The 25,409-nt window shown below is 35.8% G+C and overlaps 1 protein-coding gene across 1 annotated transcript in view; it reads left to right on the top strand.

Moving 5' to 3' along the window:
- Positions 1–24,854, top strand: part of LOC136038223 (ER degradation-enhancing alpha-mannosidase-like protein 3) — a 104,311-nt gene extending 79,457 nt beyond the window's left edge. The window contains exons 12-17 of the mRNA XM_065721315.1: positions 105–203; positions 11,354–11,530; positions 13,969–14,088; positions 16,758–16,938; positions 19,687–19,850; positions 24,099–24,854. Coding sequence (XP_065577387.1) covers positions 105–203; positions 11,354–11,530; positions 13,969–14,088; positions 16,758–16,938; positions 19,687–19,850; positions 24,099–24,767 — 1,410 coding nt within the window. The 3' untranslated portion in view covers positions 24,768–24,854. The remainder of the gene's footprint in view (positions 1–104; positions 204–11,353; positions 11,531–13,968; positions 14,089–16,757; positions 16,939–19,686; positions 19,851–24,098) is intronic.
- Positions 24,855–25,409: the final 555 nt, after the last annotated feature.

Below are 25,409 nucleotides of genomic sequence, written 5' to 3'. Positions count from 1 at the left end.
TCTGATGGCCTCATGCTAATTTCCGTTGATTAAAATATTTCTGTATTCTATTGACATTTATTTAGATCATTTCCTTATTGTTTATTTATTTATTTTAATTTTAGCCCAACAACCCTGACCATTTGACCTTGTTACGAGAAATAGGTATTACTGTCATCGTGCTATCTGATGGGAAGATACAGCTACTTCACTCTCCTCAATTGGTAAGTTCTTCTGTCATCAGAAATTGTGTCTGTTATACGCATGTAGAGACTGCGCGTTTTAATCCACTACGTTTTACGTTTTAATCTATCCACTTCCAAAGTGGGTGGGCAAAAAGGGAGGTATAGAGGGGGAAGCACATTTTCAGTTTTTTATTAGCCTTTTTTTCTAAATCTAAAAGAGGATTGCCCCCCCCCCAATTGAGGGAGAGGGGCTTGGATGAATAATAGATCATCTTGAATAGGTCTCTCTCTTCTCTTATTTCGTCACCATCATTAGTAATTGTAAATTATTTAAAACAGGATAACACATTCTATCACGAGTAATGAGAAAAAAATCATTTAAAGGAATATCCAGTTTTCTTTTTTGTCTTAAATCACATAAGTTATAACCATCCCGATTCTATTTATTCAACCTCTCCTAGGAAAAGGGGTCTGGAAGGTTGGCCCTCTAGTCTGTCTTTTAATGTTCCCCTTCAAGAGTTGTCCAACTCCGTTCGGCAAGTGAAGAGGGGAACCAAACTGTAAAAAAAGGTGTCCCTGCACAGAGAGTATTATTCCTCCACCTATTAAAATACCTCGATTCCTAGATACTTTCATGGATTCTTCATTCACATTACTTTGTGTTATTACTTATTTGACCCCCGCATTCTCGGTATTAGGCTATCGCATATTTATATTATTTATAATTCTGGATTTTTACCCTCCCCCTTTATTTTACCGTCATATGTATTGTACCCCCACCCCGTCTGTCAAAGCTGATATGACGATATTAACTCGCTTTGACCTTGGTCTCACTGACTCCCATCTTTAGCTAAACTATTAGTCGAAACGCTTTTAGAACACTTTTACACTCAGATCAGGCCTCTAGCTTACGCATTTTTCCCCAAATTCGTCCAATCAAACTTTTAGATGTTAATTTTGTCCAGCGTAGTTGTACTATGCCTTTAGGGTTAACGTGCCCCCTTCCCCCAATACCCATGGGGAGAAGCCTGTGAGTTATGAAATTACCCCATTGTTTACGTATAGTATTTGTTATAGGGAAGTATACAGACTTATTTTTTGGGGGAAGGGGGAGAGTTTTGTGCTTGGAATGAGTTTTCATTGAAAGAATTTTTTGGGGAGATAAATTACTCGGACCTAACTTTCAAGGGTAAAGTTTACAATGGAGACATTTGACATAATTTCTATACGTAAGGGAATTGTCCGGGTGCTATTTTCAGCACATTTTGGTTTTCAGGAAAAAAAATTCCACGGAAGGAGGAATTTCTGGAGAGATCGGAAAAACAATTAGAAATTAAAGTCTCTTTCAAATCAACTTTTCATATTAAATCGTCCGCAAGAAATTTTAAGAGGAGGAAGGTGGTTTATTTTACGTGGTTGTAAATATTCATTTACAGAGTGTCTGCTTAAGGGAGGGAATTTTTTATGGAGGGTGAGCCAGATTTACCAGCATTTTCGAGAAACGAATTAAATTTAAAAAACAAAACTTAAAAAACGATTTAGAAATTAAATTTAAAAAGCAAGTTTTTTCAACTGAAAGTTAGGAGCAACATGAAAACTCGAAACCAACAGATATTATTCTGTATACGAAGGGTGTTTCCCCTCTCCTAAGTACCTTGCTCTTTACTCTAAAGTTTTACTGTTTGTTCCAATTTCTCAAGAACAGCTTCTGAAAACCAAGGCCCTTTCCATTAGAGTAGAAAGCCCTTTTAAAAATGCCAATAACTTTAGTATAAAGAGCAAGGTATTGAGCAGAAAGGCAAACACATCATGAAGGGAATAATTTCTGCTCATTTTGAGTTGGAATATTGTTCCTTACTTTCAGTTGAAAAAGCTCGTTTTTTCTAAATTAAATTTCTTAGAGATAGTATTTGCTATTAAAGACGTACGGATATTTTCACAGGTTTTTTTCTGGAGGGAGAGGGAAAATGGTGTAGGGAGATTCCCCTGGGGAGATAATTTCTGGAAATAATTTTCTTTCAACGGGGATTAAATTGTCTAACAAGATTGTTCCGTGGTAAGATGTCGGTAGTGTCCACAAGGGTGTTACAAGGTGACATCTCCTTTCTTATTGTACAAAAATATTCCTATCGTTTATTTTTATCCTTTATCTGAAGTGATTTGCTTCATAACGCAGGAATATAGTAAGATATCAAAGGTAACGTTTGTTAAGATACCAAAGAGAGGGCATTTCAATTTTCTAAGCCTCAAGGGACTGTTGTCTAATTCTTCCCACGTATACATTCAGTATTATTGATTTTAAGGCGGGGGGGGGGGGGGGAGTAGCAGTGATGAACTAAAATAAACACCAGAAATATTTTGTGCAATAAGAAGGGAGTTGTCACATTGCAGCATCTTTGTGGACACTGACCACATTTTTCCAAGGAAATATCTTGCTAGTAAATTTGATCCCCGCTGAGAATTTCCCCTGGACAATTCCGCCGTAATATTCTCTCCACAAGTAAATTTGGGCATGCAAAGAGGAAGAAAGACAATTAAATAAAATTTTGTAGAAGAATTCAGGGTTTATCTACTCAAAAAATTCCTCCAGATAATCCCCGTCCCCTGCAGAAATATCTCCTGCGAAAAATGTTCGTATGTTTCCCAACATCCGAATTAACAATGGACAATTTACAAAATTTAAAAAGGCACTTAAACTTCTACAATGGGGTTTTCTGATAGTTTTGTAGTAACGAAGGTAGGGAGATACCTCAAAATTTGCATTTTAATGCCGAATCATCTAAGCTCTCAGTGAGGCTTCAGATAAATTAAACTTGAAAAAATAAGTTTTTCCAACTGAAAGTAAGGAGCGAGCTCTTATTGAGTCTTCAGATAAATACAAAATGAGTAACTAAGGGAGAGACAAGACGAAGTCAGGGGCTAACAATAATTTATAATACCCAGAGCCGTAAATAGGACTTTTGTTTTTGGGGGAAGGTAAAAAAGAGGCTTTAATACACGCATCAAAAGTTTAAATTCATCTTTAACGCTTTTTGATTTATTGGAATATTTCGTCTCTACGCTGTTATTACGGAAATAAAGAATAACAATAAAGCTCAAAACGAGCAGAATTTTTTCCGTGTAGGAGGGAGACTACCCCTTCCTCGTCCCCGTCTCAAAATCTTGGTCGCAAAAACCTAGTAGGGGGCTCATTATATCAGAAATTGAGAGCTCTAGTCTTTTTTGTAAGTTGAAAGTGATTGAAGACCAGTCAACAACAAGGAGCATTTTCTGGGAAGGGGGTAAACGCCTAGACCTGTAGGCTACCTTTGTATATATAAGCACTGTGAACAAAGAAGGAGTTACTATTGTTTACTTCGTAAATTTTATTGTTTACTGTTGTTTCCTGTTAAATTTATTGTTTACTGTAAAATTTATTGTTTAATGTTGTTTACTTGGTAAATTTATCATCAATATACAATAATTATATATTGCAAAAAATGTATATATATATATATATATATATATATATATATATATAGCTTTCATATTAGCGGGCCATATAAATCCAAAATTAAAATTTTAGGTAGCGCAATAGTGCTGCCTAAGTAAAGAAACAGGATAAATTAAAGTATTATCACAGATAATACGTAACATTATATTGTAAATTACCTTCTACTTTGTACCTTTGTTTAAAAAAAAAACGAAATCTAAAAAAATCGCACAAAATGTTTTCTTCTGCGGATTAGGGTATGGGGGATATTCATTTCCGGAGCAGATTACCAGGGCTGTATTAAAAATTTTTCTCGAGGGTGGTTATACTAAAGGATTTTTTGAGGGGGGGATACAAAAAAAGCTTTAAAAAACTGATCAAAAATTTGTTTATTTTAATTTTTGTTACGTTTTACGAGTCAGAGAAACATTTTTTAGGGGGAGGCAGAAGGTTCAACCCCTAACTTCCTCCCTAGATACGGCCTCGGGGGTTACTCTGAATATGTGTAAAATACCCATTAGGAGAAACGCTAAACAGGTGTCAATGATTAATCCTATAATTTTCAATGTAAGTCTTACTCGGCCACAGCGATCTTGCATCCTTTAGTCACAATAGATGACCTTCTTTTATTAGTTGAGAATCTATCTAGGTTGCAGGAAGCTGTAACCTAGTTTCCAGGAGTTTAAATTCCATAGGGTTAACCATTGCACCGTCCAAAACTAAGTCTTTAATTTTTGGTATTAACTGGCAGATTACAGGTCCTCTCTCTATTAATTAAATAAGAAAAAACTATGTTTTTCAACTGCAAGTAAGGAGCGACATTAAAACTTAAAACAGACAGAAATTATTCCGTATATGAAAGGCGTTGTCCCCTCCTCAACGCCCTCGCTCTTTACGCTAATGTTTGACTGTTTCTCACAACTCTACATTTTAAAACAGTCAAAAAACTTTAGAGTAAAGAGCGAGGCGTTGAGGAGGAGACAATCTCTTTCATACACGGAATAATTTATGTTCGTTTTAAGTTTTAATGTCGCTCCTTACTTGCAGTTGAAAAATTGTTTTTATTTATTTAATATCTGAATGTTTTTTAATTAATGCAAGTTTGATTTTGGGTCACCGCACATGAATAATTAAAATGAAAGTTGTATTAATTTTTTTTGGCTAAATAGTTGTCTCATAGTTTTGCATTAGTAATAAATAACTTAACTTACAAATTAACTTACGTAACGAAATTCTATATTTTTATATTTGTATTACGTATATGCGGGGGTTGTCCCCCTCGTCAATACTTCGCTCTTTACACTAAGCTTCAATCCCAATTCTTTAAGAATGACCCCTGAATCACAAAGACCGTAGAATAAATAGCTGAAATTACTAAAAAGATACTTTTGCGTAAAGAGTGAGGTATTGTGGAGGAGACGAACCCCCTTATATACATAATAATTTCTGTTCATTTTAGGTTCTAGTGCTGCTCGTTACTTCCACCTGAAAAAACTTTCTTTTATATATTTTCTCATTGTTGTTTTTAAATAATGCTTGAAAATCCTGCGGCCCCTTCATGGAAATTTTCTTCCGTGTTGATAAATTCCTCCATGGAAAAGACATAATTATTAGGTTTTTCGACTATGCTAAACAAAATGGCTATCTCAAAATTTTGATCCCATGACTTTGAGAAAAAATGAGAGAGAGAGAGAGATAGGAAAAAAAATGAGCGTGGGAGAGGGCCTAGGTGACCTCCATTTTTCCCGTCACTTAAAAAGGGCAATAGAACTTTTAATGTCCGTTAGAATGAGCCCTGTCGCGAAATTCTAGGACCCCTGGGTTGATGCGATCATTTCTGAAAAAAAAGAACAAACAAACACGCATCCGTGATTTGTCTTCTGGGAAAAATACAAAATTCCACATTTTGTAGATAGGAGATTGAAATTTCTACAGTAGGGTTCTCCAATACGCTGAATCTGATGGTTTGATTTTCGTTAAGATTCTTCGACTTTTAGGGGATGTTTTCCCCCTGTTTTCAAAAATAAGGCAAATTTTCTCAGGCTCGTCTTTTAATGGGTATAACTAAACTTGAATGAAATTTATATACTTAGAATTAGCGTAAAAATGCGATTATTTGGATGTAACTATTGGTGTCAAAATTCTGTTTTTTAGAGTTTTGGTTACTATTGAGCCGGGTCGCTCCTTACTACAGTTCGTTACCACCAACTGTTTGAATAGATGGAACTGTAGTGTCAGATTAAAAGTCTTTGGTATGTCTTGGCCTTCCTTATGGCACTCTATGAACTTCCTTATAACTCTTCGTGACACAAAACACTTCATAATAAATAGTCTCAAAGAAAATTAGAAAGACAGTCCTCCAGTCGAGAAAAAAGATCCATTTATTCAGTGTATTTTAAATTTGCAAAGTTTTTTTTTACGATTATCTTCGTGGTATAGGAACAGTAGAATGTCATTAGTATTTAGTATGTTTAGTATACTTTATATAATGGAAGGCGTTCATAACCGTTTCCTTCGTAGGAATAGTAAAATTCTGAACTTTTCAATGGTATCGTTAATTAGCTAAATGCATCACTTGTCATATCCTCCTGATAAAGATATTTTATGTTGTTTTGAATTGTATGTTATTCTTACTCGTTTTATGATTATTTTTCTTCTTTTTTTCCACCTCTCGTATTTGTCTAGTTTTGTGTTTTCCAGTCTGAGTGTTTTGTGTGTCTTTTCTTTCTTTTTTTTTCTCTCTTCCTTTTACTCCTCTTTTAAGAATTTTATAATTTTTGTTATAAAGGGTTTAAATGAATTATTATTAATAAATTATAGTTTTTTCCATATTATTGAGGGGGAGATGGGCAAATCCTCCGCTTGAACGACGCCACTGGAGATCAGTATGCGATGGGGGATGAGATTGTTTCTGTTGAGGTTCTACATTAATTTATAAATGCCTCTTATGTTTTGGCCATATTACTTTATCAGCGTTCGATAAGTTTTTAGGTAGTTTCTATCGTTAATTGAAATCCAAATTACAATGAACTTTTAATTAATTTTAATAAAATTCTTATAGTCCATTTTGCTGCTACGCTATCTATGGCACTAATACTTTTAATCCTGTTGAAAGCATTTTGGATCTCTAATTTTTTTTGGGGATCACTAGTAGCTCATTGGCCTTCACTATGGTAATGTATACTATGTTCTAGATATATGTATTTACATGCACGGGAATTATTAGTTTTAATTATTTTGGCGTAAAGGCCAGGGGTACCAACCACGATGGCTGGGGAGGGGAATTACCCTTCCCTAGATTTTGTCAAATCTTTTTTTGGTACCTTTGTAGCCAATGAGAAGATGCCATCCCCCCTTAAGATTCTAAAGAAAATACCTTTTGGTATCTTCCTTACAAAAATATTAAGTTTTTTGTTACGTTCTCGCCCCCATCCCCACCTGTGCGTTTTCGTAAATTGGTGCCTCTGTTTTACTCACGACAATCAAAATTCGTTCCAAAGGCCTTGAGTAATATACTGGATATTAGCACCAAAAACATGATTTTTAGATTTTATAGTTTATAGTAAAGATAGTTTGACTTACAACTTTGTGTTTTTTACATAAACAAAATTCGCATCCAAATTTCAATTGTCCATGGATGTTCTCATCGAGTCATCTACTGCCCCCCCCCCCCCCCAAAGAAAAACACATGACGATAATTAATTTCTTCCCGGTTTGTATTTGGAAACTTTTTACCGTTTCTGAACATTGATTCGAAATCGTTCACTGTTTTCTAGATTTTAAAAATATTTTCTCTGTATTCCGATCTGGACCCGAAATTTATACATGTGTAAACGTTATGGGGTTTTCAAAGTTCTTGCGAAAATGAACTCTAAACTAGATTAGTTCGATCGATTTCAATAAGAAGTTTTGCCTTGAATAATCTTGTATTCCTGGGAGATGTTCTGAATTATAATAAAAAAATGTTTATATGTGTGCGTCGACATGTGTGTCAGTGCACAAATTTAAATTTTACTAATAGATTTTGTAAGTAGAAACTCTATTGTATGAATTTATGTACATTTTACCGCTCTCTATTATTTTTTTATCATTAAAAAAGTGTATTTTTGTGTTAATTGATATAACCACGATTCAAGTGCCACCTAACGATTTTTTTCAGACTGGCCAACTTTGCTGTTATGGTCCCTTGTTTTCCTCAATGCACAAAATTTTTGAAATTCCTATAAATTTGTTATGAAATAATAATAATGATTCATTTACCCACCATCTACGAAAGATTATAGTGGAGTAAAGAAAAATAAAAGGAAACAAGAGCTAAGAGCTCATATGACACTTGGACAAGGTCGAAAGAGCCAAGAGCTCATATGGTATGAGCTCTAGCAAAATTCTAAGAATCAATATATTGCTTTAAAAGAAAAATCAGAGGCTTAATGCCGGTCGGGATTTAAAATAAGAGCTCTGAGTCACGAAGTCCTTCTAAATATCAAAATTCATTAAGATCTGATCACCCATTCGTAAGTTAAAAATACCTCAATTTTTATAATTTTTCCTCTCCCTTCAGCCCCCCAGATGGTCGAATCGGGGAAAACGACTTTATCAAGTCAATTTGTGCAGCTCCTTGACACGCCTACCAATTTTCATCGTCCTAGCACGTCCAGAAGCACCAAACTCGCCAAAGCGCTGAACCCCACCACCTAACTCCACCAAATAGAGAGGGTCCAGTCCGGTCACGTCAATCACGTATCTACGACATTTATAAGCGTTTTCCAAGATTTCTGGTTTTCCCCTCCAACTCCCCCCAATGTCAAAAGATCTGGCCTGGATCTGAAATAAGAGCTCTGAGACATGAGTTCCTTTCCAAATATCAAAATTCATTAAGATCCGGTCACCTGTTCTTAAGTTAAAAATACCTCAATTTTTCTTTTTTTTCCAAATTAACAACCCCCCCAGCTCCCTCAAAGAGAACGGATCCGTACCAACTATGTCAATCTTGTATCCATAACTTGTGCTTATTCTTCTCATCAAGTTTCATCCCGATCTCTCCACTCTAAGGGTTTTCCAAGGTTTCCGGTTTCCAAGATTTCTGTTTCTCCCCTCTAACCCTCTATGTCCCTGGATCCGATTTGAATTGAAAATGGAGCATCTGAGACATAAGATTCTTCTATATATCAAGTTTCATTAAGATCCGATCACCCACTCGTAAGATACCTCGATTTTCACGTTTTCCAAGAATTTCGGCTTCTCCCTCCAACTCCCTTCAATGTCACTGGATCTGGTCGAGATTTACAATGAGAGTTCTAAAGCACAATTTCCTTCTAGATATCAAATTTCATTAAGATCTGATCACCCGTTCGTAAGTTACAAATACCTCATTTGTTCTAATTTTTCCGAATTACCCCCCCCCCCCCCAACTCCACCAAAGAGAGCGGATCCGGTCCGGTTATGTAAGTCACCTATCTTGGACTTGTGCTTATTCTTTCCACCAAGTTTCATCCCGATCTCTCCGCTTTAAGCGTTTTCCAAGATTTCCGCCCCTCCCCTCTAATGACACTCGATCCGGTCGGGATTTAAAATAAGAGATGAGTTTCGAGGTCCTTCTAAATATGAAATTTCATTCAGATACGATCACCCTTTCGTAAGTCAAAAATACCTAATTTTTTCAGTTTTTTTAAAATTAACCCCCCCCCCCCGCCCAACTCCCCCAAAGAGAGCAGATCCGTTCCGGTTCTGCCAATCCCGTATCTAGGACTTGTGCTTATTTTTTTCCACCAAGTTTCATCCTGATCCCTCCATTCTAAGCGTTTTCCAAGATTTTCGGTTTCGCACCCCCCCCCCCACCCCCAACTTCCCCTTCACCGGATCCGGTCGGGATTTAAAATAGAGCTCTGAGACACGACATCCTTCTAAACATCAAACTTCATTAAGAACCGATCGCTCCTTTGTAATTTAAAAATACCTCATTTTAAAAAAAATTCAGACTAACCCTCCTCCCCCAACTCCCCCAGTAAGAGCGGATCTGTTCCGGTTATTTCAATCACGTATCTAGGACATACAATTATTTTTACCACCAAGTTTCATCCCGATCTCTCCACTCTAAGCGTTTTCCAAGATTTTAGCCCCCCCCCCCAACTTCCCCAATGTCACCGGATCCAGTCAGGATTTAAAAAAAACAGCTCTGAGACACGATATTGTTCCAAACTTCAAATTTCATTAAGATCCGATCACTCCTTCCTAAGTTAAAAATACCTCATTTTTTATAATTTTCAGATTTACCCCCCCCCCCCCCCCCCAGCTCCCCCAAACAGATCAGATCCGTTCTGGTTATGTCAATCACGTATCTAGGCCTTCTGATTATTTTTTTCATCAAGTTTCATCCCAATCCCTCAACTCTAAGCGTTTTCCGAGATTTTAGGTCCCCCCTCATTTCCCCCCAATGTCACCGGATCCAGTCAGGATTTAAAATAAGAGCTCTGAGACACGATATTTTTCTAAACTTCAAATTTCATTAAGATCCACTCCTTCGTAAGTTAAAATACCTCTTTTTTCTAATTTCAGAATTAACCCCCCCCCCCCAACTACCCCAAACAGAGCGGATCCGTTCCGTTTATGTCAATCACGTATCTAGGACTTGTGCTTATTTTTCTCACCAAGTTTCATCCCGATCCCTCAACTCTAAGCGTTCTCCGATATTTTAGGTCCCCCCTCAATTCCCCCCAATGTCACCAGATCCTGTCAGGATTTAAAATAAGAGTTCTGAGACACGATATTCTTCCAAACTTCAAATTTCATTAAGACCCAATCACTCCTTCGTAAGTTAAAAATACCTCAATTTTCTAATTTTCAGAGTTACCCCCCCCCCCCCCCCAATTCCCCCAAACAGAGCGGATCCGTTCCGGTTATGTCAATCACGTATCTAGGACTTGTGTTTATTTTTCCCACCAAGTTTCATCCCGATCCCTCAACTCTAAGCGTTTTCCGAGATTTTAGGTCTCACCTCAACTCCCTCCAATATCACCGGATCCAGTCAGGATTTAAAATAAGAGCTCTGAGACACGGTATCCTTCCAAACTTCAAATTTCATTGAGATCCGATCACCCGTTCGTAAGTTAAAAACACCTCATTTTTTCTAATTTTCAGAATTGATCCGCCCCCAACCACTCCAAAGAGAGCGGATCCGTTCCAGTTATGTTAGTCATTTATCTAGGACTTGTGCTTATTCTTCCCACCTAGTTTCATCCCGATCCCTCCACTCTAAGTGTTTTCCAAGATTTTAGGTTTCTCTCCCAACTCCCCCCCCCCATGTCACCAGATCCGGTCGGGATTTAAAATAAGAGCTCTGAGACACGATATCCTTCCAAACATAAAATTTCATTAAGATCCCATCACCCGTTCGTAAGTTAAAAATACTTTATTTTTTCTATTTTTTTCCGAACTAACCGACCCCCCCCCCCCACTCGCCCAAATGGTCAAATCGCGAAAACGACTATTTCTAATTTAATATGGTCCGGTCTCCGATACGCCTGCCAAATTTCATCGTCCTAGCTTACCTGGAAGTGCCTAAAGTAGCAAAACCGGGACAGACAGACCGACAGGAATTTGTGATGCTATATGTCACTTTGTTAATACCAAGTGCCATAAAAACTGAACACACCAATAAAAAGAAAAACTTAAGTTGATATTTTGTCCAATTTGAATTTTGTTTTTTCCTGTTTCATAGGCCAAATCACCCGACGACGCAAGAGAAGGACTATTGTTTATGCAAGAAACTGTTGAGTTAAGTAAAGTCAGTGAAGACCAAGAGGGAAAAATCGTCTATTTCAGTATGAACGGGTCCTCAGCACATTTCAAAGCTGGCCCCGCTCAATTTGGTCCTCAACTTAATAACGGATATAAGGTAGTTCTATTTTCCCTTTAGTTCCTTCCCCCCTTAATTTCTGATACCTCAGGCATATACTGGTTTGATTGAAGTGGTCGCGAATTTGCAGCGCTTAATTTTCAAGGCCATATTATTTCGGAATTCGTTTTTTTTGTGTTTTTTTTTTTTTTTTTAATTCAGAACAAAAGATATAGTGTATATTTAGAGAAACCGAAATCTCAAAGTATCTAGAAAACCAATTAGATACAGGAAATATTGGCTTCAATTTGGGCGGGGGGAGTTCCTTAGATGTTTTTGTCCCCTTCTCCCTTGATCTTGAAAAATGTCCTTTCTGGGGAATTTTCTGTGAAAAATGCTTCTTTTGTGCTTTCATCGGAAAAAAATCAAAACAATGTCTAATCCCTCCCCTATATTCTGAAACATACATCCTCCCTCCTTAAATTTTCGTGAATTGACGTCACTGACTAAAACTGACTTTTTGAGAATTTCGAAATCAAGGAATTAGGGGGTGCCATTTCAGAAAGATGTAGGAGAAAGAAAAAATTTATGTCCGTCAATGATGATACAAAAAAGGGTATTGTTCAAAGTTCAACGCGGTTGAAATTGCCCTCCTGATCCCTCCCCCTTCCAATTGAAGCCCTTGGGAGGAATAGGTGTGTTTTTGAAAGAATTTACAACGTGCCAGCCAGCACTCAATAATGTAAGTCATCATTATGTTTTGGAATATTTTGTCTTTTTCCGGATGTTTTTGTTCAGTTTTATTTAATCATAATTTGTATGGGTTTTTCTCTTTCTTTTTCTTTTTTTTTGTTTTGTTTACCTGCTATTCTTTCGTATGGTTTTATTTAGGTTAACAGATCATCTATCGTATGCATATTTAAATGTCTCCTTGGATTAGGGATACAGACTAAATAGGGTAAATAATTGCTTCTCGGACAATATTTGCTTGTATTGAATTCTTGAAATATTGAATTTTGCTTACCTGTAGTAAGCAAAACAAACGGAAAGAGGAAAAGGTGTACATACCGCTTAGTATTGTTGCTTTTATTATACAGTGTAATGGCATAATTTTCGTACCCACTACTTAACAAATTAACATGATTTTAAATTAAATAATTTTTCAATTACTTGAATAGTAGTTTAGTGTCTGCTCTGGAATACGAAAAAAACGAATAGTGGGGGAGGGATATGCCCATTTTTTCGGCAAATTAATTTTGGTGCATTCATCGGGTATAGAAACATCGGAGGGTAATTTATTCGTGTCGAAATAAGAAAATTGCAGTACAAATTCTTTAGAAACATATAATTCATTACATAAATGAAATGCTTGAATGTGTTTTTTTTTCTATTTTAACGCTTTCGTGTTAGGTAAATATAGCTATGTGTTCAGAAAAAACCTTTTCAACCCTAGATTTTTAAATTTTTGATTTACTTATTTCTGTTAGTAACCGAAATATGGTCGTAAGCCTAATTTCAACTGGATTACGAAATGGTTGTGTCCGGAATGAGGTTTCAATAACAAGCGATTACTAACCCTATAATAGGCTACTGCTACTACTCGCAACTTACGGTAGCACCAAGCCGCCTGAGGTCACCAAACCTGTGCACCTTCCTCCTCCGTTACAATCTATTCAAAGCTTTCCTCTTTTCCCCCTCCTATGAATTTCTATTTTCCTTTAAATACTCCCTTGTGACCTTATCTCATTCAGGGACGACCTGTTTTTTGTTTGGACCTAGATGTATGGTCTAAAAAGATAATCTTCGGCAATCTTCCATCCTTCATATGCAAAACTTATCATAGACATCTCAACCTTTCTCTCAATATAGCCTTACAAAGTGATTTAAAAACTGCATTTATTGTTTAGCTAGTTGTTCAAAATGCGGTCAGTCAAACGGGTATCCAAAACTACCCGTAGGCAATTCCTCTGGAAAACATAAAAAAAAATCCTTCTCCGTCCTCCGAAGTGTCCACGTTTCAGAACCATTAATTGACCACTTTCATCACTGTAGCCTCCAATGCTCTAATCTTTGTTAGCATGATTATCTTCTTATCTTCAATTGATTATCTTCGATTGTGAAAAAAAAATCCTGGGCCTTTGCTATTCTATTCTTTCTTCTTCACTGAATCTACTATATCTGGTAACAATACTGCCAAGGTAGGCGAAGCTATCCATCTGATCGATCTTCTCGTTACTCTACGCCACCTCTTCATCATCGCTTTTTACCAGTCTAAGGGACTTAGTCTTCTTGACATTAAATTTTAAACATATTCTTGCACCCTGAACCCCCAAACCCCTCAAAAATTCATTCATTCTGCTACCATTTTCATCTAGGGCATTTTCATCTGCATAATCTGAGTACAGGAGAGTTTTACCCTCCCCTTTGGTTCCATATCCGTTGCAAAAAAAAAAATTTTTAATTAAAATCTTTTAATTTAATATTGTTTCCTATTCTAGGTCCATGGAGAGGTTTTGATTGCAGAACCCTTGGAAGGATGCCAAACGTTTACAAATGGCTATGCGATGAAAAATAAAATCGTTTTCGTATTGAGAGGTCAATGCATGTTCATAGACAAGGTATTTCGAATAACTATATTGTATTTGAGAATGTTTGAATTTGTTTCAGTGTTGTCAGAAGTTTTTCCATTGATGATAACTGTTGATCTCAGAGTCTGAAGAATTCCCATTTAATGTCATTGTCGACACAGTAGGGAAGAAAATGCTTCCTGCTGCTGGACCTAAGCAGAATTTACCGGAATCATTGCTTCAAGAGTTTACCGCCTCATGAAATGATGCTAAAGTGTTGTTTAATTCGGCCTTAAAGCTTTGTTGGGTGCTTGTCGAATTGTTTGCCCCGAACCACAAATAACACTCCCGACTGAAGGTACTTTGCGCTACCTGGGCCATTTGTCAATATTCAAAATAATTCTTTTTTTTAAAAAAAAACCTTTGTTGATAGATTACTATGTTCGATACAGATTTTTGATATAGCTACAAGAATATTTCCCAAATTCTTAATTTTTCATTCTATGCTTTTCAGAAAAGTTGCTTAGGAATTGTTCTAGGTACCCGGCTGACTGACCGTGTTTGAAACAGTAGGCTGGACAAAAAGTATGATTCAGTCCCGCTTTCTAGGGCGATAATGAGAGAAAGGTTGAGATTGCTAGGGCACGTTCTGCGGATGAAGGAGCGGTGTTACACCTCTCCTAGGAGAGGTGTTAGTTTACAAGAAAAGAATGAGATAAGTTGTTATAACGAAGATATAGTTCAGGAAAGAAATCTTACTGAAGTTGGAGAAATGTGTTTGTGTCTCTGATCTGACTACTCAGTTCTGCATGGCGAAGTGCTTTAAAGCTTATTTCTGTAAACTACTATTCTAAACTACTATATTCTAGTTCATAAATTCTACTATATAATTATAATTCTACTTTATAAATGTATTTTCCCCTTCTTCTTCTCTATCTTTTTATATGTCATCTATTGTTGAATATATATCTTCCTAACATAATATATATCTGTAGGTATATTGACTATTCATTAAGATAAATAACGTTTCACTTTTCAATAATTTGATATTCAACTATGTTTTCAAAAGGAATTAAGCTCGACCATAGAGGTTTAACTATATTAAGGTTCACGAATCCGAATCACCAGTAATAGCAATGAGGAACTTTGGCTGTATAAGAGGTTTAGATAGAGGTTTAACTATATTAAGGTTCACGAGGCCGAATCACCAGTATTAGCAATGAGGAACTTTGACTATATTAGAGGTTTAGATAGAGGTTTAACTATATTAAGGTTCACGAGGCCTAATCACCAGTATGGGTAATGAGGGACTTTGACTATATTAGAGGTTTGGATAGAGATTTAACTATATTAAGGTTCACGAGGCCAAATCACCAGTATTAGCAACATGGAACTTTAACTATATTAGAGGTTCGGATAGAGGTTTAACTATATTAAGGTTCATGAGGCCGAATCACCAGTATTAGCAATGAGGAACTTTGACTATATTAGAGGTTTAGATAGAGATTTAACTATATTAAGGTTCACGAGGCCGAATCACCAGTATTAGTAATGAGGAACTTTGACTAGATTAGAGCTTTAGATAGAGATTTAACTATATTAAGGCTCACGAGGCCGAATCACCAGTATTAGCAATGAGGAACTTTGACTATATTAGAGGTTTAGATAGAGGTTTAACTATATTTAGGCTCACGAGGCAGAATCACCAATATTAGCAATGAGGAGCTGTGACCATATTAGAGGTTTAGATAGAGTTTTAACTATATTAAGGTTCACGAGGCCGTTAGATAGAGGTTTAACTATATTAAGATTGACGAGGCCGAATCACCAGTATTAGCAATGAGCAACTTTAACTATATTAGAGGTTTAGATAGAGGTTTAACTATATTAAGGCTCATGAGGCCGAATCACCAGTATTACCAATGAGGAACTTTAACTATATTAGAGGTTTAACTATATAGAGGTTCACGAGGCCGAACCACCAGTAATAGCAATGAGGAACTTTGGCTATATTAGAGGTTTATATAGAGTTTTAACTATATTAAGGTTCACGAGGCCATATCACCAGTATTCGCAATGAGGAACTTTAACTATATTAGAGGTTTAGATAAAGGTTTAACTATATAGAGGTTCACGAGGCCAAACCACCAGCAATAGCAATGAGGAAGTTTTGAACGATGCAATAGAAGATATTGATAACATTGAGCCACGAATGATCGTAGTTTCATTATCGGTGACTAGCTCTAGACAATTTAGGTCTTTCACAAATTTGGTAAATTCATTGTGTTCATTCATTTGTGAAAGCATATCATCCCAGAATTGGGAGGGGGAAGTCATAAGAAAAGACTTCAAGTAAATCCAAGTATCATGAAAGGAATTAAAGATTGAAGCTTTGAACTGACTGGTATGGGGAGGGGTATTTGCAGTTTGGCTGCCCTCAGGCGGCTTGGTTTTTCAATGAGTTGTTAATAGTAATAGTACTATTTTGCAGATATTTTCAGTTTTGTGAACACTACAATCACAAAACTGAAACTACGTGATTTAAACCTGCCACGAAAAATCAGTTTGATCTCAAGCATGTGGTACTAGGCCACAACCTCTCTTTTGCATATAGTGGCTCTATTCAAATTTGGTAATAAGAGAAATGCCTTTTGGACACTTGACTCCACAGCTGATAATTGCATATTTTCCTGTTTCTTTACCTAGTTTTATTTCTTCAGGTGAGGCAGGCTCAGGCTTTTGGTGCTGTTGGGGTAATAGTTGGAGATTATGACAACGCTGAATCTGTGCAACGGCCGGCAACACTATTTTCAATGTCAGGAGATGGAAAAGACGATGTAATTATCCCGTCTGTTTTCATACTTGCTGTGGATGCTGAGAAAATAAAAGATCTAGTTAGTGGTAAGTAACATTCCTTATTTCAGCGTAATACTTCTTGCACTAGTCGTGTTTGCCTCGCTACTTGCGTAGCGAGGCTGAAATTGCCCCAGGGTCTTTTGACTTACCTCTACTCTCTCTCTCTCTCTTTAGACTCTCTCTTGTTGTTGTTGTTTAGCTAACGTTTGAGCGAATCAACCGCTTGTATACGTGCGATCCTCTTTTGAAATTTGGGCTTATGAAGCCACGTCTCTTTGAAAAACACACAAATAGAATTTTGGCACAGACCACGTCAACACTTAAGATATCTTGGGAGAGTACTAGGATGTTGTACAGAGTGTTCTTGCTTAAATCACTGGCACTAGTATGTATATCACACCTCTATTCTGCTAATATTGCTTAAAATATCTGTGAAAAGAAATATATTCAGATTTAAATAAAGCTAAAATACAAGAATAAATAAATAGATAAAAAGGTCAATACAATAAAATACAATACAGTGTTTTAATTTTTATAAACAAAACTATAAACAAATACCAAAAACAATTACCAATTATTTACGTTTTGTCAGAATATGGTTGGAACTATTGGTAGACCACTTGTAAGTGACAATGTACACTGATTATTGACGACGCACATTTTAAGAATAATGTGGCCATAATAAAAAGGTTAAGATTTAATTATTAACAAGGCGCATAAACCACTGGCTATACATATTTCAAAGATTTTATTATGATAATTATGAAACTTGGTGCAGCAATTTAATAATAATATAACGATAGTTAACTAACAATTAAAAATAGTGAAAAGTAATGAATAATAATTTTGGGGAAGGATATCTCTGGGGAAGAATAAAAAAAAAAAGAAAAAAAAACGCCAATTGAGAGAATTTTGTCGGAATTGAAACAAATATTAGATGAGTGTTAGGGCTATTTTACAAAAGCCCTGAAAAATGCCCTGACGAGGATAAGCTGGGTTTAAAAGGTTGGAGCTATTCCGGTGTTGTCAGACTGCTTGGGGTCTCCGCTCCGTCATAAGTTCCTTTCTCTGTCCCTACCCCCGACATGGAAATCCTGCTTGCGTGGCCTAACAGGGGTTGCAGGTTCATCCTGAGGAGTGTGGCCACAAAGACATTATAGCCTACCAAACTAAAATTTGCACTGGATTCTAATGAATGGATAATTCTTCTGGGTTAGGTTTATTTTGAATGGGCTTTTCTGAATGAAAAACCTCTTCGCAGCTAAGTTACCTATTTCGGGTTTTCCCCCGTAGTAGCATAGTATTTGTACGTCTGAATATATAGTGAGTCGGAGTTAATAGACGTGAGATTGTCTCTGCAAGATTTCGACTCTTGTTCATTTAAGAGCACCGTCAAGTGCTGAAAACCATTTTATGACCAAGACGGGCCCAGGATTGCACAAAGCCTCTGTTCAACTGGAAGTCCCAGAGACTTGTATCTATATATATTTTTAACAAGGGATTACAACTATTCAAAAACCTTAAAAAAGAAAACTAAAAGTTTGGAGCTTAGTAGACAATCGGTGTTAGAAATCAGACTTGCTTTAATAATCAAATGTCTTTGGAAAGACACAATTTTTCCCATTTTTTCGGGGAAATTTGTATCCTGGGATATTCTGGCTCAAAAAAATGATCCAGATTACATCAGTATTACAATAACGTTGTCACATTTGTCACACTTATGTGGAAATATTGAAGATTTTCATGCATGTGGAAGTTTACATTAATTGTTTCAAGAGCAAAAACCTGCTAATTTCAAAAAATATTTGTATATATTTTGACAAGGGATTACAACAACTCAAAAACCTTAAAAACGATAACGAGAAGTTTAAAGCTTAGTAGAAATTGCTGTTAGAAATCAGACTTGCATGAATTATCAAGTATTATATTTGAAAAGACACTAAATTGCTTGAAGAGCAAAAAACTGGCAATTGCAAAAATATTTGAGTATATTTTGACAAGGGATTACAACAATTCAAAAACCTTTAAAAAGAAAACCAAATATAAACCTCTAAAAAGAAAACAAGCTATAGTAATCAAATAACTGTGGTTAGAACTATGGTTTCACTGTAAAGTGAAAAGATGAAGCTCGTATTTTTACCTAAGCATGGTCATTTCCTTCCTATTGACGATTTATTTTTCTTAAAAAAAATAAAAATAAAAAGAAGTTTGGTTGGTATTCTTTATTCTGATGACAAACATTTTTTTGAAATATATATGTTACCGTAAATGTTTGAAATTCTTGAATTTCGCCATTCTGCAGTGAATGTCCGAAAGATCCTTTTTTCTCCTTGGATTTAATCAGCGTTGCCAGTCAATTTTTTCAGTCTGATGAAAAGTTTGATGTTGACAGGTTAGGTTAGATTTGGCCGGGTTAGCTTAGGTTTGCTTTTAACCCATCTCTGATATTTAAAACCAATATTCACCTGACTTAAACTAACATAACCTAACCTAGCTTTAACTTTTACCATCATAGTTTGCATAAGACAGAAAAAGCTGATTCGCTGAGCTAATTGAAATCAAGCAGAGAAAAATCAATGTCGGACGTACATCGGTGAACGTCGACATTAACCAGATTTTGGGCATTCATGGTAGCATATATTTGTAATCAAAATTCTTCAAGAAATTTGTTTCGATTCCTCTATTTTTTATGTATTTAAACATTATTATTTTAACGGGAAAGCTAGTAGTTGAATTTTGCAATCCCGTTATGCTGTTATTGTTTTTATTATATTATTTTTAATTGTTGTTTAGATGGTAAGCTAGAAGTTACTTTGTCTGGAAGCCTGCAGGACGTTTCTTCACAGGAACAGGAAACGGCTGTAAAAGATGAAAAAGTGTTAGAATCTTCTGATGGGAAGCTCCTAATAAATCAGGCTAGAACAGAATTGGCGAAGAATCAAGAAAAGAGCAATGAGGTACGTTGACCTTTCTTATTAGTGTTAACTTGGATTCTGAGTGGCGCTGAATTTCACGTCGCTCGGTGAAAAATCTCCTTTGAGCGACTTTTTGGTTCGCTTATGTTTAGAATCAGGGTTAAAAAAACACTCGTCATTCCGGGCAGCAAATAATATTTATCTTTATTTTGTGATAGATTCTTTTTCAATGATTCTTGGTTGTATCTAAGCAGGATACGGCTCTTTTGTTTGGTTACATAGTTTTATTTATTTATTTTTTAGTTTTATTTTATTTAGTTGTTTATTTTCAGTTAGAAATGTTAAATCTTAGGAAGAGCTTATATGCAGTTTGGGCTGCTTAACGTAAGCTACAAAACAAAGATATTTCTCTTCTTTAAACTCTAGAATGTTCAACTTCTGGGAAACTGTTTCTGAATTAACGTTCATCTGCTCTACAGTAGCTGTCCGATAGCAAGGAGATCCCCAAAAAGATCTGTGATGAAATTAAAAATACACATCAGTATGTCACTTACTCTAACCGTCTCTCCTGATCCAAGGGTTGTCTCGTCGGTCGTTTAAGGGTCGTCTCTTGAGCACGTTTAAGGATCAGCTTCCTATATGATGTCCAGTAATCTCGCAGGCTGTTCTGAGTAAACTCAAATGCCTGATTGCTGAAACACAGGTTACTGCTCCTTCCCTGTGTGTCTGAATCAAGTTAAACATGGGACTAACCAAATAAACTACCGTAGCGAGACGTTCCCAAAAACGGGGTATAGCATTTCTCTACGTACAAGGTTTACAAGAAGCATTACGTGAAAAGGGTTTTTTTGCGTTACCTTGCTTTAGTTTGTTTGTGTTAACAATTTCTTTGTTTTGACATAAAATGTAAATTTGATAAATTTTATATACAATTATTGTTTATATATATATATATATATATATATATATATATATATATATATATATATATATATATATATATATATATATATATATATATATATATATATATATATATAATATTTTTAACATATTGTCAAAAATTAAAGTGCCTTATCACGTATTGCAGACTAACTTGGGCTTTGGTAAGACTGAAAAGTAGTTATGACTGAATACCTATTGCAGTGAAATCGTTCACGCCTTGAGAGTGGCCGAAACTATGGCTGTACCTACTAGACAAATTCGAATCGGAGCAGAGATGCTAAAGTGGAACGAAAACCCCGAGTCTAATAATGCCTGCTGTCAATCGTAGTTTTGGTTTCAGCTATGGTGTGACAATGTTAGGCCTAAATTGAGCACAGTGAATAAAATCAGGCTTTACACGAAGCGCAAATTCACAAAATGTTTGGCTAAATACCGGGCTCGTATTATAAAAGAAAATAGCGCTCGAATCGAGATCGACCCTTCCCCAGTATGGAAGTTTTGAAAAATAACAGATATATTAAGAATGTGTAATATCCTTATGGAGTGTGAGTGAGTTGCTGGATCTAATATTATTGCTGGTTTAGATGTAAGTCAAGCATTCGATTCAGTATTCACAGTCAACCCCTGTTAAGCGCATATAACCACGGTCTTGACAAGCCAGTAGTCCTTACGTTCTGTGATTTGTATCGAATAATTATTTAGTTTGGGATGGGAGTCAGTGGCGTGACCCTGTAGGCTCTGCTAGAGTCGACCCAGCTCTAAATGGGTGCCTGGAGAAATCTGGGGAAAGTAAACAGGAATGGTGTGCGATAGCACAAGATGGTTGGCCCCCAACCTCCCATTGCACTTCCTGGCTGAAGGTCCAAGAAACGGGGATCAGCACCGCCGGTAGGGACTTTGAAGTCTAATGCCTTATTCTTTACCTTTACCAACGGGGTGAAAATTCTTTCTACTATTATCACAGCTCTAAAAGGGATTCGTCAAGGAACTATGTCTTCGCCATCTTTTTTCAATAATAGTGTAGTTGAGGCTCAGCACTTGGTTAAGGCGAGCTTTCTGTATCTTGGTCATGGTGTCTCTGTATTGAATTATGCCGATGGTATTTTGTATCTAAGTCGTTCTTTTTTCACGTTTTGAAGAGGGTTTTATGACGTGGAAAAGCTCATATGAGAAAATAGGTCTGTCTTTTCAACGAGATTAAAACTGGGTTTATTGTGTTCATTCGTAAAGGAAGCGTTCGTGCCCCCCCCCCCCCCAAAAAAAAAAAAACTTTGTGACAAGATAATAAATTTTTTTTCAAGTACAGTGCTCTTGGACTACCTGTAGGTTGTAGTTTTAAATCGACTCGTCTTTTATTAATAGATGTTTTTACTATAAAGTCCGAAAAGGTTACGGTATGATTGTATATTCGAAAGCTTCATACAGTCGAAGGATTCGACTATTTTTGGTGTTGGTTACACCCTGTATGTCGGCGCTTTCTCTTTTTTGGGTTATCCTATCTGATAAGAATAAACGTACAGTGCGTTCTTGCTGCTACCGTTTTTGTAAATTTATTTTGCGCTTGCCTCCTTGGAAGCATAACGAAGCTATTATCAACCACGGGACCCGGTTGTTCAGAAAAGACTAGAGGAGTTTTATATGAGTTTAACGAAAAATGAACTGTGTGATGCATTGCGATATTACGTCCATTTGCTGTTCTGTTTGTATAGATTTGAGCATTTTTTATTTGATGCTTTTTTTGTTATTGCTCTCTTTCTTTTTATTACTATATATATATATATCTATATATATATATATATAAGTTGTTTGTGGTTTATGTCTGTCTGTCTGTCCGCATATGACGTCTGAATTATTTCTATCATATATCAATTCAAAAACGAAAGTATTCAAGCCGATGTAGCTGAGTTGGTAACGCGTTATGTTCCAGGTTCTAGGCTCGAGAGGTTCCAGGTTCGAACCTTTCAAAAACTACAAAAAAAAACTAGAAAAGCTGACAAAAAAGGTAAAAAACTAAAAAAGAAAAAAAAATTAGAAAAAAATTTAAAAACTACAAGAAAAACTAAAAAGAAAAAAAAATAAAAACTAATAAAAAAAAATAAAAAAAAGGTAAAAACTACAAAAAAACTAAAAAAGAAAAAAAAACTAAAAATTGAAAAAACTGAAAAAAAGGAGAAAAAGAAAACTAAAAAAATAAAAATAAAAAAAACTAAAAAAGGGTAAAAACTACAAAACAAAAAATTATTATTTCTATCATATACCAATTCAAAAATGAAAGTATTCAAGCCGATGTAGCTGAGTTGGTAACGCGTTATGTTTCAGGTTCTAGGTTCGAGAAGTTCCAGGTTCGAACCTTACAAAAACTACAGAAAAAACTAAAAAGAAAAAAAACTAAAAAAACTAATAACTGAAAAAGAAAAAAGTAAGAAAAGGAAAAAACTGAAATTAAAGGAGAAAAAGAAAACTAAAAAAAAAAAAAAAAGCCGAAGTAGCTGGGTTGGTAAAGCGTTATGTTCCAGGTTCTATATATATATATATATATAACAAATCTGAAGATCGCTTGACTATCACGTTATTTTGCCTCTGGTTCCTGTAGTATTGTTACTTCACTGGTCAGGCCAATTGGGTCAGTCAATAGGCAAGTCATTTCGAACACTCAATGATAATTCGGGTTTTATTATTGCCGCGAGTCTTCATATAGTCGCTTAATTTGCATACGTTTAACTTGTGTCAAATATTAAGCGCGAATAAAATTAGGGATTCATCTTAAACTAGTCAATCACCAAGTATAACCCAATCTTATTTTCTAAGTAAGTGTTGTTGTTGATGTAAGTGTTGGAAGCTGTGTTGAAGAACTGCAGCCCTGTTGTAGCTGTGTTTTAGCACTGCTCTTCTGTGAGCTGTGTTGTTTTTTTGTTTTTGTTTTTTATAGCCAAAATTACTCGAGATTCATCGAGATAACGTTATTTGACAGATACATCAATGCCATCTGGTAATGTTTTTTTTTGCTTGGCAACTTTTGCCTTGTGATGCATCTATGAAAATGGACTGTATGTTGTTTATCAGATAAATTTTTATTCATGCTTCACAGAGCTTTTAGCTCTGTGTTCCCTTCCAAATCTTGACATTTTTATGGTTTCTCCTATGCTTCCTTTTGCTCATGCAATTCTTGTTGGGCTTCCGATTATTAGCCTCACTGCTCCTACGCTAGGGACGTGATCAATTCTCAGGGTTTTTACGAAAGTGTCTAAAAGCTGACTACATTAACTAACTTCACTTCCTTTCTCTTTCTCTGGACTTTCTCTTTTTTACAATTTTTCTTCTGTTTCATGATCACTTTTATTTTAGGTTCTTACAAAAGGTGGAATTTCTATAGAAAGTACTGAAGAAAGTAATTATATTGGGAAAGGCGAAGTGTTTGAAGTTAAATTTGAAGATGGCGAAAACTTCAATCTAGTTCACACCGAGAAAGATGGCTCTAGTATACTTACACCAATCCAAAAGAGTAATGATAAACTTTGGCTACAATTTTTGTCATTGTTGAAATGTTCTATTGAGACAGTATTGCAATATCAAAATCCGGGATCGTCTTTGGATATGAAATCAACGCGCCTCACTGCGAACGAAGTTGAAACGCTGTCAAGATTTAGTCTGATAAATGACCTTGATGATCGTATGAAATCTTTCGATCGAGCTGATTTAGCGCTTCATGTTAAAGCAGCATTTAAATCTTACAAAGGATTAAACGCCGGATTGAACGCTGAATTGACTGACCAAATCGTAGATACTGTTGCCTCGTTAAACCCCAAGTTAAACTGGCCAAGCGAATACACTGATTATTTTGTTCGCGTTTTGCAATCTCTGAAAGACTCCTCTGTGTCTGTGACTGGTGGTGGTCTCTCAAATATATTTGTAGACTGTTATATTTCTTCTGTAGATAATAGCAATAATTTTAAAGAAGAAATGCTGCGTTTTCTAGATCAAAACAAACATCATTCTAGATTGAATGAGCTATGATTTCTCTTTATTTAATTAATTTTATTTTTTACTTGGAATTTTGTATCGTGATAGAGTTGGCTTTAATAATACATACTTTTTTATTTATATTGTACTATGTTTTCCATTTTGTTTTGGGTTTTAACTGTGTTGTGCTAGTGCAATTAAGCATGGTCTATTAAAAAGATCTTTCTAACAAGATAAGGATTTTGTGAACGTGGTGGATTTACACTATATACCGTGTCTAATTTTTTGGGGAAGCCCCCTCTCATCTCCCTATTTCTTCCCCTTTTAATTAATTTGAACCATTTTACTTCACTTTTAGCGATTGAAGAATTCTGACTCTGGGCTCCAGAAATACACCAACCCCAGAATAAAAATGTACGTGCCTGACAGCAAAAAAAAATAAATGTTTATTAATGTAACATGGGCTTAACAGATACTCCCAGTCATAATCGAAAAGCATATGAATCATTTAATGAAAAACACTTTAAAAATCTTTAATGCATTCTAATGAGCAGAAAAAGCTGGAGAACATTTATCAAAGAGCAGTTTTATGAAGCCCAACTCCTCGCTGAAAGTAGTATGAGATAAGCGGTGAAGTGATTTTTTTTCCCGATGATGTTCGAGTTTTTACGGACGAAAAGTGTTGTCAAATTTAAC

The sequence above is a fragment of the Artemia franciscana genome, chromosome 17, assembly GCF_032884065.1.
Source record: "Artemia franciscana chromosome 17, ASM3288406v1, whole genome shotgun sequence".
Taxonomy (NCBI): domain Eukaryota; kingdom Metazoa; phylum Arthropoda; class Branchiopoda; order Anostraca; family Artemiidae; genus Artemia; species Artemia franciscana.
Note: the sequence above shows the minus strand (reverse complement) of the source record. Positions and strands in the feature narration are given on the sequence as shown.